Consider the following 18,091-nt stretch of genomic DNA (forward strand, 5'->3'; position numbering starts at 1 on the left):
CCACGTCAGCACCCCACAAGCAACAGCCCAAAAATGAACTAATGGCAGGCAGGGTACTGGGCAAGAATGGAGCCGCAAACCACTGAGAGTCATATCTACTTGGAAAAACTCCAAATTCAGCAACGAACAACAGAATTCAAAATAAAACCCTTTTGTGCAAGTCCCTGCACAAAACCCAGACCCTCACCCCTGCATGTGCAGTGTGAGCTCACAGCAAACCAGTTCCATAGCAGTTACTGAATGGACAGAGCACTCACCCAGGACACTACTGGCCTGGGACACCTTGATTTTCTCATTCTAAGTACTGAGATTCATTCCTCCCACTCATCAGGGCACAGCTCTCCATGGATCCTACTCTGTGTACAACTAGTCATGAGATGACCTAAATCAGACATGCCAGATGCTCCCTGCCTTCTTCTGTGCCCTTTACTGCATCTGTAGGTGTCTGAGCTGGCTGGCCTTCCTTCATCAGTGAAACACCTACAAATCATCTATCAACTGAGCTTCTTAAAGGAAGGAATTGAATTTCCTCAGGTCCTAATGGGATGCACTTTTCCTATATAAGGATGTCTCTAGGGCTGGGGATTTAGCTCAGTGGCACCTGCCTGGCAAGCACAATGTCATGAGTTTGATCCCCAGTGCCAAAAAAAAAAGAATGTCTCCAGAGTACAGAAGCTTCTGGATTGTTCCCCATGATTCTCTGGGCATAAGTCTCAGAACAGGGCTCTTGACGAGCCTCAGAAAAGATCAAAACTTGGCCCCCAGAAACAACACTGTAACCATCTGCATATGCAAACCTTGCCATACTACACACACATAGAACTCCCATGTGTTTTCAGTCACAGTGCCCAGCATGGGATGGCAGCTATGGTAGGGACAGCAGCCATACTCAGAGACAATAGCCACACTCAGGGACAGTAGCTGTGCCAGGGGACAGTGGCCATGCTCATCGGACAGTACCCATGCTTGGTAACAATGGCCAAGAACAGAAGCCATGCTTAGGGGATAGCAGCCACACAGAGGGGTATGACCATGCCAGTGGTGAGTGGCCATACTCATGAACAGTGGTCCTCTTAGGGGATAGTACCCATGCTTGGAAACAGTGGCCATGGCCAGAGGCCAGGCTCATGAATAGTGGTCACACTCAGAGGACAGTAGCCATGTCGGGATACTGCAGTCAGTGGCCATATGTTGGGGGAGAATAGCAATGCTCAGGGAACAGCAGCCATGTTGGTAGATAGTGACCATGCTTGGGAATAGCAGCTATGCCACAAGATAATGGCTATTCCTGGGGACAATAGCCATGCTAGGGGGCAATGGCCAGGCTTGAGGACAGTGACAATGTGAGAGATAGTGGTCAGGGTTGGGGACAGTGATGATGCTGGAGGATGGTATCATGCTCAAAGGACACTGGCCATACTTGGGGACAGTGACCATACTGGGAGAGTGTGGCTAAGTTGAGGGATGGTGGCCAGGATCAGAGACAGAGGGTAGGCTCAGGGGAAAGTAGCTGTAATGGGAACAGTGGATGTGCTTCGGGATGCTGAGTGTGGTGCACATGGTGATAGAGCACTTAGCCTCCATCATACAAGCCAGAAGTCAAGCTGGTAGGACCATGTGTCATCACCTGCAAGGACAGCAGGAGTTCTGAAGGTTGCCAAGCTGAGCTCAGGAGCATCAGGGAGTGTATCCCTTCAGGAGCACATAGCAGTTAGCACCACTGGAGTGCTGAGTAGATGCTTCCTGGGCTGTCTTTGAAGTCCATGTCACCAGGTGCAGCAGTGGCTTCCCAGCTCTCAGCCTAAGCTCTTGGCAGAGATAGGGCAGGACAGTGGCAGACAGGGGGCAGGGGTTGTGTCCTGGGCAACAGCCCCACTTACACACCTTCAGTTCATACCTATGTACAATGGGAGAGTGAGACCCAGGACACAGAGTGGGGACAGTGGCAGGTAAAAGGCCAGATCCTGATACTGTGACATTTGTAGGGGACTTAAAGACAGTCAAAAATGCTAACAGAAACTTAAGCTTTCTGGGGAAATACGGTCTTTCTGTGACAAAGGAAGACATCAGCAACAAATACTGCTCTCCAAGCTCCTGCGCCAGAACTCACTAACCAAGTACAAGACACCTGCATAGGAAGCACCAAAATGCCCATGCTCATGCCTCAGTGGTTTGGCTCATCTTATATCCTATGAGACCTGCAACCTTGTGTAAAGAGAGAATCCCTTGAGTGTCCTACTCTGTTGCAGCTCAAGAAGGACCAGGAGCAGTGTCCCACACAGCAACTGGGCATTCCAAGGGCAGCTTGTGCAGCAAGAGATGGAAGTCTCACTACCTTGGATTTTTATTGATTTTTAAGATACATCTTGGCAGCAGTTGCTTCATAAGGTACAAGGTTCTGGAAGTGTGGCTCATCTCAAACCACCAGATGCTGGGAGGTACAGCCCTGAAGAAGTCTCCCCAGCCCTATCTCAGCTCTAGGTAGTTCCACGGAGATGCTCTAGCTCTTCAAAGCCACTTTGCGAAACAAAAAATATGCTAACTATAATTAAGATGATCATAAAAAAAATATAGCCAGGATGAGACAAGATGCTCACTGTGAAAACTTTAGTTTCCCTAGGAAACTCCAGCAAGGCTGAGGAAAGAGGGCTCTGGAAAGGTCTCAAAACTGCACACTCAACCTCCTCCCTCCTCTGTAACTGGACCCTTATTCTCTAGGGTGGTGCAGGAGAAGGCAGTTCAAAGACAGAGACCACTCTGAATACAGGGGGGCTGTGGAAACACCATAGCCTCCAGAGTCTGTACCACAGATTGGTGGAAAGTGACGCATGAGCACTGCACAAAACAGCATAAAATTCCTCTCCCTTAGGGTACTCAGGGAAATGTGATCATGAGTTAAAAGTTCACTTGAGTCCCCAAAATCATCACCTACCACCAGAGGAGCAGTTACAGTATGTGATGGACAGAGCATAACACTGAAAACACCACAACTTCCAGAAGGGAAGAACCCTTCTGGAGTAGAGTCGTGTGATAGCCCCCATACCTGCTTCCTGTTGGTGAGCTCCAGAAAAGAAGCAACCAGCAGAGCCCTGCGAGACCTACACGTCAGAAGTACACTCCACCAGATGCCCTCCCTCTGTGTGAAAACTCCTGTTTCAGTAGAAACACTGTGGCTCAGTAAGGAACATTTCATGCCTGAAAACCTGGGTGCAAGGCCCAGTGCTCCACTCTTGCTTCTCTGTAGATTTCAGTCCTCCCTTTCTCTAGATCCCAGCACTCAGAGGCCTGAGGAAAAGGTGTGGAACACCACAGGTGTGCTACATGAGTTGTGTCTGCCCTATCTGCATACCCACAGCCTAATGTGCTGATAGGGTGTACTCAGCTCACTCTGCAAACTTTGTTTGGTAACTCCCCAGAATTCTCTGCACTAAGTAGCAGAAATCCCCCCCTCAATAATGACAGAAAGCCTCAAGACTCTCCTCTTCATAACAGCTGGGGAGAAAAATCCTACTGCTGAGATTTCAGATAAAAGAAACAAGTAAATTCTACTAAGAAAAGAAGATTTGTTAAGCTAAGTACTGGAGAATGCAAGATTCTGAGGACAATTTTGGTATTAAATAACCAGGAGCAGATGTGGACATTTGGAGCAGCCACATCCACGAAGAGCTTGGCAATAGGGGCAGGCATGGTCAGCACCAAGCAATCCTGGCCATCACTGGTCCATGGCGGCCTGCCTGCTTATGCTTCATACAGTTACTTGCCTTCTCAGGAGACTGAAAGTCAGGAAAAAGAAGTACTTTTTTCAGTACTGGGTATTGAACTCAGGGCCTTTACACTGAGTTACATCCTCAGCGTTTTTTGTTTTTTTTTTTCCTTTTCTTTTGTCACAGGGTATAAATTGCTCAGATTGGACTAAAACTTGTGATCCTTCTCCCTCAGCCTTCCAGAGTTCTGGGATTATAGGTATGTACCAATATGCCCAACAAAAAATCAGGAAAATGTCTGCATCTTTCCTGCTTTAACAGATGGTTTTCATGTCTGTGAGCAGACCTACATTGGCCTTTGACTCCTAGGTTCTAAGCCCAAAACCAGTAGGACAAGCAGGCCCAGCCCAGATGGCACATCTTATGACTGTGGCACAGCATGGGAATGCGGGGCGGATGTGGGCTTAAGACACTGGACAAGGAGCCCCAGAATCAAAATGCACTCCCCTCAAAAAAACCTCTCCACTTTTTTCAGAAGGTTGGGGTCTGAGGCCTCTGCCCAAGGTTCCTGCAGCAGAATGAACTTAAAAACCTACCACATGTCCCACAGGAAGAACATTGTGGTCCCTGCTTGCCCTGTGCATGGGCCATTGCCTTCTCTTCTCTAGTGGCTCCCACTCAGCGTGGGCTAGAAAAAGATCAAAACTACCCCTCAGCCACACCCAAATCAGCATTAGTGCCGTCCTCCTCCACTTGGTGTGCACATGCAGCTTGAGCTCACTGAGGCCCCAAGCACAGGATGAACCTTGCAGTTCACCCCAGGGAAGGCAGTCCTTGCCCCAGGTGTCCCCATCATCATACAGGAAAATTGGCAAGGTGTCTAAGTACCTGACACCAAAACACACAGTTCTCCCACCTTAGTAGTCTGTTTGTGAGGACCTATATATTAGGTCAGTCAACAAACATTGTACCAGAGCCACTCAGAACATCTGGAAATCTAAGCGCAGGCCCTAACAAAATGAGAAAAGTCAGGAAAAAATGTGTAGATACATACCCCAATATATAATTTAAACTTGCAGTTTTTCCTAAATGATTTTCACTTACCAAAAGAATACCTGAAAAACAAAAGAAGAAAAATATATTATAATTTTGGTTTGCTTTGACCAAAAACTTAGAACTTAAACCAACAGGTTTCCCACTAGGCAGAGTCCATCCTTTGAGCGAAGTTAAGCACAGCTGCGAGGACCTGCCTGCCAAGTGTTGACAGCAGAGTCCCACCTCCCTGAGCTGGCAGGGCCAGGTGGACAAAGAGGCTGTGGGATGAGCAGACACCACATCTGGTATTTCTGGAGAAAAACTGACTTCAGCCATCACAGGAAGTGTTATTTTCTGGACCATAAAAGTTTAAAGGACATGCATTACTTCAATCACATGTTACTGGGAAAGGAACTAAAGTGGAAAAAATCTAATGGGCTCCACCTCCATTGCAAATGGTTGGGAAACAGCCTATGTCTCCCCTGGAATCATAGTGACAAGGAGATGTCACACCATCTGTGTCTATGCAGTGATTCCCTTCCCATCCTTAGAGACTAAAGACCCAACAAGCACATGTGCAGGACCCAAATCATGAATGAAGTCCATTGCCATACTATCCCCTGTTGGTTTCTGGAACAAATGATGCACTGGCTGTGCCACTGCAACAGAAATGACGGGCTGTCACACGATGCTCGGCAAGAAGCCAGGCACAGAGGCCACACATGCAAGATTTTTCTGGTATGAAGCATCCAGACAGCAAACCCACACGTAGACAACAGACAGTAGTTGCCAGGGGCTAGAGGTGGGGGCGGGGGTTGGGGCTGGGGATGGGAGGAGGTGACAGTGCCAGATACAGGGTTTTTTGGGGGGGATAATAAGGATGTTTTAAATTTAGACAATGGTGTCAGTTCCAGGCCTTGAACGTACAAAAGCATGGATGTGTACACTCTAAATTTTGCATATATGAATTACTCCTCAAAAAAGACATGAAAGGAACATTGTTGCTTAGTGAAATATGCTTAGGGAAATATACTTATCAATGGTAGGCAAGGGCTGACACCCTCCTCCACATCCTCAGGCGTGGGGAGGAGGGAGAGCAGGCGCTCCTGTGCAGGGCCACTGCAGGTCAGGGGATCCTGATGCCTCCTGCTCTCAAGTAAGTTCTCATCATGAAAAGTTAGGACAGGGACTGACATTCTGAATGCACAGGAGAGCTGAGTGAGACGGAGCCAACAGATGATTCTGTTGTTGCCATTGCGGGGACTGAAACTGGACCTTCACCTAGAACTATGTTCCCAGCCTTTTAAAATTATTTTCTTTATTTTGAGACAAAGTCTCACTAAGTCACTAAGTTGCCATGGCTGGGCCTGAATTTGTGCTCCTCCTGCCTCAGGCTCCCAGAGTGCTGGAATACATGAGTGTGCCACTGTAACTGGCAGATGGTTCTTTTTAAAAATTCCTCCACATGTGCTGATGACCTGGTAGTTCCTATATTTTATTATACTTTTTGGCAGCTAGAATTTGATTTCCCTGGAGTAGATTCTTGGGATTATACTATTGTGCTGTCTTTTAAAGAAGTCCCAGGCCAGTGGGGTATTGTGGCACACACCTATAATCCCAGTACGCTGGGAAGCAGAGACAGGAGAATCCAAGTTTGACCCTCTGTAACTACTACTTGCATGTAAAGTAACATGGGCTTGAGATTTCCTTTTATTCCACAACAGAAAAGCCAGAAGCAGACAGGACACCCCTGGGTGTGTGCTATTTCTTGCTTCTGAACATGTTTCTCTACGTCCGTAAGAACATTTTAGCCAGTTGAACATGGCTAATGTCATAACAGCCTCATCCAATAGTCTTTCAACAGATGACCTTGCTGAACAAAGGGACGGGGGCTTATGATTAAAATAAAGAATGGAAATTCCCATATTTATCACATCAGATGGGAAGAAATACAGGCTGCCAAAACGTAAGTGTCCATGCAGATGTGCCCAACATGTTTCTGCCTTCATGTTTACTGAGGTTTGAAAATGGTTCTTTTGTGATATCACTTGTTTTGAATTTAAAGGCTACCTGTTAGCCCCCCACCCCATACTGGGTTCTCTTATGTTATTACATAAAAAACTGGAAAATCTTCCTGATTTTGATAGCTTTTATTCTATTTTTTGGCAGCTAGAATTTGACTTCCCTAGAGTGGATTCTGGGGGTTACTATTAATTGTGTTGTCTTTTAAAGAAGTTCCAGGCCAGTGAGGCATGGTGGTACACACCTATACTCCTAGCACACTGGAAAGCATAGACAGGAGAATCCAAATTTGAGCCTAGCCAGGGGAACTTAGCAAGACTTGGTCTTAAACTGAAAAAAAAAAAAAATCCAGGGCTGGGGATGCTGTTCAGTACTTAGACCCTGGGTTCAATCCCCAGTAAACCCCACTTTCCACCATACATACCAAAACAAAACAAAACAAACTTTCCAGGCATTCTTTGTCCCCAGGGATACCAGCTTGGCTCCTAGCTAGTCTTCCATGCTGGATTGCTCTGGCATCTGCTTAGCCAGCTCTGTTGCACCCACTGACAACATACTGGGCATCCCAGTATTGAGAGAGCACAAAGTGGCAGCATGGGAGGGGCCCCAACAGCTGCCTGTGCTGATGGACACCTTCGTGCCTGGCAATGTTCTTTATGATATTCTCTCCATTTGACTACCCTGCTGCTGAAAAATTGAGCAAAAATTATAACTCAAAAAAGATGGAGGAACCACAGAGCTGCCGACAGAAGCATTATTTCTAGCAAAGAGGCAAAAACAAATCACACTGAAAAGTCCGATGGTGGGGACTGACCCAGTAAACACACTGGACATTATTACCACTGTACACCCTGAGTGCCAAAAGTGAAGATGGCAGGTGTGAGTCACTGAAGGAAGGGGCATAACTGTTACAGGAAACACAGATGCTAACCACGCCCACTTCTCTGCTGCCACATTGTAACAGTCGTGTAACTCATACCTGTTTCTATAACAGCACCCAGTGACACAGGAAGATGCTGTGAATAAGCTGTGCCATTAACAGGCCAGACACATTTTCATCTTTCCACAATTTAGAATTTATTGATAACAGAGTTCACAAGCTATAGTGATTTCACTGGCTTCAAAGCACCGGGTACCCTTGGGTTCACTCAGTGGTTGTGACCATGGCTATCCCAGGTCTTTTACTTCACTCCAATCTTGATTACTAATATCTATGGCATCCAATTCACATTATACTTCACACAATGATAGAAATAGAAATAGTTATATGAAGCTAGGAAAGAGTTCAAAAAGGCCACAGAATTTAAAAAGGTTACACTGAGAGCAAAGCTGAGAACCACAGATGTGAGGGGCCCTGCAGGTAGCCAACAAGAGAACAACAACCCAAGGCACAGAGCTGAGAGAGTGGGCCTGGGGAAGTTGCAGTATCTGTGCACCATGGGCTGGAAAAACCAGTGCTTTCTCCAGGAACAGATGTAAGGACTTTGCTGTGGCATTTTTCCTGAGCAAATTTCACAGCAAGTGATCAGGTGACAGGGTCAGTGTTGCTCCCATTTGCAATCTGAGGTGCCCTATTCTTATGTATTTCAGGTGGGGGGGGGTTACATCTGGTATGGTGGATAAGGTCATGTGTGGAGTTTCTCATATGATCTTTTTTTCTTTTTTTTGGTACCAAGAATCAGCTCATATGATTTTATATGCTTGTGCATTCATATGCTTCTAGTTTGAATCAGTAAGCTATTTTTATTGGCACAAATAAATTATGTATCAGCTTGTGCCTTATGGCTGTGCTGGGCAAATAGTGACTGTTTACATCTATAAACAAGGTGCAGAGTCATTCTCCCCTGGCATTTGCACTCACAATGGAGTCACTCAAAACTTGCGTACTAGGTGCAATCCCTTGGGGTTGAGTACAGCCTGAGAGATGCAGGTCACCTGTTTATCACAAAGATATTAGTGATTTGATATGAAGTAAAATAAGTTTTAGTTATTTCACATATTATTTTAAAAGATTATACAATAAAATTAGTTAAGAATTAAGTCAAATATACAAGGAACAAAAAGCATGCCCAATTTTGTAAGCCCATTTTTGTTGAAAGGAAAACTGGATCTCACCAGAGTACAACTGGCTATGTGCAGCAGAGGGCAGTCATGAGTGGACCCATGAGTGGCTTGGGGTACGTTATGGATATCAGTTAACAGAGACCTCGAGTGCTACCCCACAGGCTTCCAGGTGTCCTCAGGTACAGCTGCCTCATAGACAGGAGCCAGATGCCTCAGCCTCAGGGACACTGCCAGCTCCTCCAGGTGCTCAGGTCCAGGAGCCATTCCTGAACATCACACAGAAGACACTCATCACTCTGCCTTCCCCTTGTAATATCAGTTGCACTAGCCAGCTTAAAAGAGAGGGCCAAGGCAAAAGAGGAACCCTGAGATATTGGCATGGCTTAAATTTCAGAGATCATCTCTTCTTTACCACAGGGATAGGAAGATGAGGGAGAAAGGAATGGTGGGCACTATCTTTAACAGTGGCCCAGAAAATCCCTTGGTGCCAAAGAAAAGAACAGATAAAAGAATGAGAAACCCAACTTTTTGAAAAAGTCAATGTCTATGAAAATATGAGAGCAGAAGTTAACATAATTAAGTCTCAGACGCACTGTTAAGAAGCATTGCTTTAGGGAGGCAAATAAAGGATCCTTCTTTAAAATCTAGTTATTTATTATACTCTGGTTTGAACCTAGCACCTCTGCAATGAGCTACATTTTTAACTCCTTTTTTATTTTTTGTTTTGAGACAGGCTTTTAAGTTGCTAAGTTGCTCAGACTGGGCTGGCAATCCTCCTGCCTCAGCCCTCTCAGAGCACTAGAATTACAGGCATATACTGCGACACCAGGCTTAAAATCACTTAAAATTTTATGCAATAATTAAACTTTGACTCTATCTGTCTCACATGTTTTTGATCCTAAGTATTAAATTCCTAGACCAGACACCCAAAATACCAAAGTAAATATGGATCACTCCACACTGATATGAACAATGAAATAAATAAACAGGGACCAGCGATAAGTATTCTTGCAGAATTCTTCATAACATGCAGATTCCTTTCTCTGGGGTGTGAACTCCCTTACACTGTGAAAATGCACAGTGCCCCTGCCTCATGAAAAGTACAAGAGGTAAAGGAGAAGTCACCTTTATCACGTCTTTCTTTCACCAGCCCCTGACTCCTACGTATACCCACAAGGCACTCTCACAGGCATGTCATGTGAACACCTACTGCAGTAGATGTCTTTTTCTCCTTGGAGCTCTCTAGATCAGTGTATTCTAGATTTGATTGAAAAGTACCTTTTAAAGGAAAACAGGGTCACTGAGCTTCTTCTGGTTTCAAGGAAAACACTGTGCCCGAGACATCTTGGGACAGGTGGTCACTGCTATGTGCCCTAGTGGGAGTTCAGATCTCTGTACCTCCTGCTGCCATGGCTGGGCAGCAGCCCTCCCTCAGGTGGTCTGGATTAAGATCACAATATGTCTCCAGAACATCACAGAAAAAACAAAACAAAACAAAACAAAACAATAAAACAAAAAACAAAAAGCCAGAATCCTTATCAGGTCATCCATGACCCCTGCCCTGGAGATGCAGAAGGTCACACACCAAAGGGGTGGCACCCTTAAGTCCTATTTGGAAGAAAAGATGTGACAAGCTCCCCTCAACTCACAGAGCTTGGCACAAGGTCCACCTAAGGTGGTCACCTGGTCATGTGTCAGCAGTGGGCCCTGCAAGAACTACTCCCAACGTCCCTATTCACACCAAAACGCAATGGGCCAACTTAACTGCTCCCTTGGACACACCAGTTTCCATGTGCAGCTCAGTATCACAGTGTACACCCCATAGTCACACATTCTTGGCTGCTCTGTGACTCACAAGCAGTCTCATACAGACATGCTGTGGCTGGGGGAGCAGCTATATGAAGTCCCTCAGCTTTTCCTGGAACATACAGCATGATTCCATCCAGCATGGCTCCTGGTACAGCCAGACAAGCAAAAGTTCCTCATGCTCTTTCAAAGACATACAGTGTGACAGTGGCACACTGACACACAGACCCTAGGTGGGCAACAGAAAGGATACAAAATACCAGTTCTTCAGTATTGAAGAACTGAACTTGTTCTTCAGTAGATTGAGCATGCCTGGGTATGAGGTGCAGCCTCATTCAGTCCTGTATCCAAATGCTGTTTTACCATTGGCCTCATCTATGTCTGGCACACCACTCCATTCTTGGTACAAACCATCATTTCACCAGTATGGAAGCTCAGATCTCACCCAGTACAAAAATACAGAGGCCAGAAATGTTTGTGCTGGGAGGAGAGCCCATACCCTCAGAGTTTCACAGGCCCTGGGTGCCATCAGGATGACACAGTAAGGTCCTGTGGAAAGTCACTCCAGGAGTTCAACCCCAGATGCCTGGGATGAAAGTCAGTGTCATGTTCAGAGGCCTCTTCTGTGAGGTCCAAGGCCCAAGGCTAGCTCTGCAGTCAGGCCACTTCAACTGGCCTGTTTAGCTCCTGTACAGAATACCCAGAGGAGCCACGTGAGTCCTTCATATACCACACCTCTACACCAGTGCCTCACATTTGTTTCCCACATGTCTGCAGGGATACTGACCTCACATCTACTGTGCACATGTCTACCTGGGTACCAACCAATATACCCACCTCCCACAAAGCCCACATAACACTGGTCCTACATCTGCCTCTAGTGTTTTTATACAGACATTGGTCCACATTAGACACATCCTATAGGAACACTGACCCCATGTCTACTTGTGCACCACGACCCCAATATCTACTTGTGTACCAACCACCATGTCCACCTCTTACATGTCCGCACAGATACCTCACATCCACTTCCTACAGGTTCATAGGATGCCAACCCCATGTGCACATGCTTCCCCAACACACTTATTTGTAGTCCACAGAATTCTCCCACAAGCCCCATAACCTGGAGGTCATGGTTAGCACCACATCCCATCTGTGACCCCAAAAAACTGCCTAGTACTGACTGTACAGTCCTGCCAAGCAGGGAAGGTGGTAGGGGCAGAAGAGTACATCTCAGAACCATTCCTTCCCTCTATCTCCCAGTAGCTTACCTGTGACTTCTGCCTCTATCTCTCCATCTGCCACAGCTCAAGCACTGACAATTTGGGCCTCAAGAGGAGACACACTTCTCCAAGGAGAAGCAGTGTGTTATTCCCCAAGGAGAAGGGCACTCTCAATTGGTTGAGTACAGTCAACAGCCTCTATCATGTCCTAAAGACATGATGAACTTCCTCTGAGTTAACTTCAGAAGGAGGCTAGTTCAGCTTCCCAGATGCTGGCATCCCTGTGGTGTCCTGAAGAAATCAACACCCACATAGAACTGAGGGACAGACAGACCACAGTGGCCCCAACTCTACATACCAGACCTGCCCCACGTTGACCAGGGATAGGTAGAGGACCCATAGCATGCCCATGAGGATCATGTTGGCACAGCCAGTTATCAAGATGAAGAAGGAAATGCCCAATCCAAGAACAGCAAGGAGGTCCAGGTTGAAGTTCATGTCTGACCAGTCCAGCAGCCAGATGATGGTTGGTGCATAGCTCCAGGCATCCCAGCTGATTCTGCCATGGAAGTACTGCTGGATGCTCTTCAGGTATGCCTTGCAGGGCAGCAGGCCCCGATCACCAATCAGCTGCTTGTTCTGATGGAAAGCCACCAGGAATGCCACAACTGGAAGAGAGACAAGCATAGGAGTAAGAGTAGGAAGAATTCCATGGGCAGCAGGTGAGCATGCTGGGGACAGGAGGGTTGGAATCCAAGTTATTTCCTGAAGAATTTGAGTACTTTCTCAAAGTTCTGAAAAGACATATTGTATAAGTGTATGTAGTTTCTACTTTCACATGTTGCTCAAGCAGGCTAGACATGGCTTATGTAAGACATTGCTAGAGTCAGGAATGCCTGTAATTCTAGCTTCCAGGAAGGTGATGACGGACAACCATGAATTTGAGCCCAGCTGGGCAATTTACTAAGATCTCATCTAAAAAAATTTAAAAATAAAGACAAGGCTGTGGTAATGGGCATCTTGGACACTCAGTTTCACTCTAGTTGTCATCAAGGTGCTGTACAACAGGGCCAGAGAGCAGTGCTGCTGTTAACACACAAGTCATGGCTACCCAGACTCCAAGCTCCAGCCCCTTAGGATATTCCCAGCAACTGTACCTCCAAGAGTGCTGCCACTTCCTCAGAAAGTCCACATTACATGGCTGTGATACACAGAGATGCTGATGGTGAAGCTCACACTCCATTCAGGGAGCAGACACAGAGGACTATGTGCCCAGAGAGGACCATTCACATAGGGAGGGAAAAAGAAAAGAAGGCACTCCTGAGGGATCCTCACCACCTCCCAGGGATGCCACCAGGTGGAATACACACATGCTGTAGGACAGTGGTAGTGAACCTACGGCACTCGTATCACTGAAAGCTCTGGAAGGTTCGCCATCACTGCTACAGGACATGATTGCCACCTGGGAAACCTATGATGTGCTCTGTTTCTATAGCAAATAATAATCCATCTCAGGCAGGCCTAGAGGATATAGAGACTAAGCCTCCCTGATGGCATGGCCCTTTCAGAAGACAACACGATCTGACCCTGCAGCAAAAAGAATAAGGGCCAATCATGTTTGTGGAATATGACCCACAATGTATAACACATGAGAAACAGCATAAAGATGGATAAACTGGGAATGTGTAATTAAAATGACCTTATAGTAAGTATATCCACATGGAGGTAGGTTCAAATTAATTTAAAATTGTATTGTGTAAGTTTTAAGGGAAAGTAGTAAACACTGTTTCAAAAACAGTTCTGAATAATAATAGAGAAGGCAAAGTAAAAATTTAAAAACCCACTCAACCCAATAGAAGACAGGAAAACAGGGAAAAAGACACAAAGAAAAGAAGGAACAAACAGAAAATAACTAGTAAGCTGGGAGGTTTTAATCTATCATGCTAGATGGGAGTGTTCTAAATATACCAGAAAAGACAAACACATCAGACTGGACAAATAAGCAAGGCTCCTCTCTGTCATCTATACAAAAGCCACTTTATTTTATTTTTTTGGTACTGGGGATCCAACTCACGACTTCGCACTTGGGAAGGCAGGCGCTTTTATCACTGAGCTAAATCCCTGGCCCACAAAAGCCCCTTTAAACACATATAAACATGTTAAAAAGTCAACAGAACATAACACATATGTGTGAATCAAACGAGAAGGTAAGACTTGAGGAAGCAATGGACAAACTATTTATAGTCAGATGCTTCAATGTCCCTTGCTGGGTCTGATGAATCAGACAGGAAGTCAGCGGGCCACAGGAGATCTGACAACACTATTGGACACTGACAGATCATTATACAGAGTGGAAGAGCAAGACACAGCTCCATGACACTTATGGAACGCTCTACCCAAGAGCAAATTTCATGGATTCCTCAAGTACATGTGAGATAAACTTATCAAGACATCATAAGCCATGAAATAAATGCTAGTATATGGCAAGGAAATGAAATCCACAAAATATGTTCCTTGAATTTCTGGAATTAAATAATAGAAACTAATAAAAGAAAGGTATCTGAAAATGTACTCAACTACTTAGAAATTAAGCCATATATTTCTAAATAACCCATTTAAAAAGTGGGAGGCACAGAAGAAATTGCACATTATTTTTAATTGAATGAAAATGAAAACACAAACTGATGTAGGTCACTGTTTAAGGTACACTTAACTGAAAACTTACCCTAAAACACTCATTTACAAATGGTTGCAAATCTACAAGTGTACTTTAGGAAACCAGAAAAGAAAGTAATGTACATCCAAAACAAGCAGCAAGACAGAAGTTTTTGAAAGGAATAAGAACAAAAACTGATGAAATTGAGAACAGAAAAAATAAAACAAGGCAATATAAACACAACAAGACAACATAACCAAAAGTTGTCTCTTTGGAAAGATCTGAACAACTGAGTGCCCTCAGCTTGACTAACCAAAAACAAGAGAAGATGGCCATCAGGCAGGAAGAAGAGGACATTGCTACCAGTCCACAGCCATTGAAAAGAATGTTACAAATCTTTCTCGGACCATGCATCTGACAATTTAGATGAGTAATTAGTTGGCAAGAAAAAATAAAGAAGACCATCACCAGAAGAAACAGAGAAAATATATCACAACCAATTGCATTTTCTAAGTACAAGGTAAGTTCTGCATTCAAACATCAGCCACTGTGAGTCACCATGCTAACATACTACCTCAGAAAACCCACATGATAATAGGTAAAAATGTACAAGACAAAATTGAACATTAACACATTCATGACAGGGTCATACATGTATGATTGCCCCATCCAGTAGTTTGTATCTCCCAATAGGTCCGTCTCGTAGTGCCCAATGGGATTGTTCATACATATGCCAATGGTGGTTCAAGCTGGAAGAAATGTGCTAATCTATGATTTTTAAATAACTTTCAGCACATTACAAATAGAAGGAACTTCATTAATCTATAACAGACATCTATGAAAAACCTATTGTCAAGACTAAAGATGAGAGATTGAACACTGCAGCAGAATTCAGACTAACAGAAGGACATCTCTCTTATTGGTCCTGCTCAACACTGTATGAACAGCCCTCGCTGCATAACAGGGGTGGGGAGAAGAGGAAAGAAGGAAAAGAGGAAAGAAGGAAATAGAATAAAATAGCAACTCAAAAAAAAAAAAGCACAGATATAAATCCAACAAAATGTAAACATTATCTGTCTGTGGAAATCTATAAAACAATGATGAATAAAACCAGAGGTGATCTAAACATATGATATATTATGAAATTCTGCCCATTTAGACCCACAGAGTCAACAAATCAATCAGAACATTTGATGAACTTTTCTGTAGATATTGACAAGCTGATTCTAAATGCATATGGAAAGGCAAAAGAAACAGAATAGCCAAAGTAATTCAAAATGACTAAAGTATAGTAATCAACATACACAGTGATACTAGTAAAAAGACAGTCACATAAATCAATGGTACATAACAGAGATGTATTTGTATAAGTTTAGATGTAGACTTTTGTATAAGTCTAGATGTATAAGTCTATAGACTTATACAAATACAGTGAATTTATTTTTTATTATTTTATTTATTATTTATTATTTTATACACTTTATTTACAGTTTTGCACATATCAATGGGACTGCTTTTCTACTTGAGCCATTTTTAACAAAAGCAAAATAACCTAAGTAATACAAAGTATTAAAATATTGCATAAAGACATAAAAGCAGACATGCTAATTCTAGTAAAGAATGTAATTATGAAGTTACGTGGGGCTGCTTCTGTCATTCAGTAGCATAGTGCCTGCCTGGCAAGTGCAAGGGCCTGAATTCAATTCACGGTACAAAAACAAACAAACTAACTAACTAAAACTATGTTTAGGAAATCACACAAACATTAATCACTGATTTGAATGAAACATATGAATTTTTGGCAAAGCTTTGTAGTTATAAAAAAAAAAAGAATTAGGCCCCACCCAGCATCTCCCATCACCAGAGGATCCACTGGAAGGTCCCTGAGTAGGTCCTACCCAGCAGTCCCTAAGTGGCCAGAAGCTGCCTGCACTTTGCCTCACAAGCCAAAAGTGTGCACAGTGATTTCTATCCCATGGTACAGCCTTGGCGCATTGCTCGGAACCTGGTATGGCATGCCCACACCCCCCATTACCATAGGAAAGTCCCTCTGGGCCTATTTGGGCCCACCCAGTGACCCCCGAGTGGCCCACAGCCACCTGGTAAGGCCTGTCTAACGACCTCCACTCAACTGGGGAAACTCCCTGTAATAGGGATAGATATTTTACTCAAACCAAGAAACAACTGAAAACTTGCCTTCAGCTTTCCTAAGGGAATATAGGAAAATGACAAAACAAAAGAGCAAAATACAATCTTAAACCTCAAGCCCATCCCAAGCAAGCCTAGGAGACATGGACACAGAAGAAAACATAAGCCATATACCTGAAACTCCTGAAATGATAGTGACTGAAGTAAAGAAACAACTCCAGAAAGCTATAAAAGAACTCAGATCAGAAATAATCTCCCAGGTAAAAAAAGAAATGGTAATGGTAATGAAAGAAATGCTAAACACATCTAAAGAAGACATAGTTTTTTAAAAAAATTTAATTTAAAGAAAGACTAAACAAAACAGAAAATAGGCAGAAATAATACATATGTTCAGAGAAAAAAAACAGTAAGAAATCACTAGTTGATGTTTACATATTGTCATTTTACAAATAGTTGTTCAAGGTACAAGAATGGAACATGTAAAATGGGAATTCAAACAGTGAGACTGCAAACTGTTCTGTTCAACTGTCCAACAAAAACTTAGTAACAGTTGTCAATCCTATATACTTAAACATACATGCAGTTACCATATCTTCATTTATGTTTAGATTAAACAAACTAAAGCAGGTTAAAATCATTCTGAACAAAGAATAATAGTATTGCTGGATTTCACATTATGACACTCCGTGATCAGCACTGGGTACTGTAGTGTCTCTCTTTTTTTTTTCAAATTTAATTTAAAGAAAGACTAAACAAAACAGAAAATGGATAGAAGTAATACATAATTTCAAAGAAAAAAATAAACAGTAAGAAATCACTAGTTGATGATTACAGATTGTCCTTTCACAAATAGTTATTCAAGATACTAAAGTGGAGCATATAAAGTGGGGATTCAAACAGTGAGATTGCAACCAGTTCTGTTCAACTATCCAACAAAAACTTAGAAATATGGTTATCAATCCTGAGATTGAACAAACCCAAGTGGGCTAATATCACTCTGAACAAAGAATAATACTATTGTTGGATTTCACATTATGACATGCCAGGATCAGCACTGGGTACTTTAGTGTCTTTTTTTTCTTCAAAGTATTTGTTCATTTCATCATGTGTCATATGATCAGTTCTCAAAAACTGTTTATAGATTCTACACATGCATGAGTCTTAACATGTATTTGTATCCTTTCTGTATTAGAGGGAGAAACGAAACAAAGCAAGGCAAAACAAAACATATTCCTATAAACACATGAAATGAAATAAACATATAAGACCATTGTACAAAGAGTTCTACCATGGTTCCTGTGTTGTCTCTTGTTATCTCCAATAGAATTTGCTATATCATCAGACATAGTATAATTGAATATATCAGTACGTAACAGTATTAATAAAAGTACAACTTTGTATATAGTATAGAACTTCAAAAACCAGCAGTTATC

General features: G+C 43.4%; 1 protein-coding gene across 3 annotated transcripts in view; it reads right to left on the minus strand.

Moving 5' to 3' along the window:
• Nucleotides 1-18,091, minus strand: part of Lmf1 (lipase maturation factor 1) — a 111,133-nt gene that overhangs the window by 69,903 nt on the left and 23,139 nt on the right. The window contains exons 2-3 of one of the 3 annotated variants that reach the window (XM_003478086.5): nt 12,213-12,522; nt 4,809-4,819 (exon numbers count right to left, since the gene is read on the minus strand). In XM_003478086.5, coding sequence (XP_003478134.2) covers nt 4,809-4,819; nt 12,213-12,522 — 321 coding nt within the window. Of the gene's footprint in view, nt 1-4,758; nt 4,778-4,808; nt 4,820-12,212; nt 12,523-18,091 lie in introns of those variants that run through there. The other 2 variants (XM_063226247.1, XM_063226248.1) reach the window with 2 other exon arrangements.

Source organism: Cavia porcellus, unplaced genomic scaffold (genome assembly GCF_034190915.1).
Source record: "Cavia porcellus strain 051 isolate PalLab524CR breed Dunkin Hartley unplaced genomic scaffold, mCavPor4.1 scaffold_16, whole genome shotgun sequence".
Taxonomy (NCBI): Eukaryota; Metazoa; Chordata; class Mammalia; order Rodentia; family Caviidae; genus Cavia; species Cavia porcellus.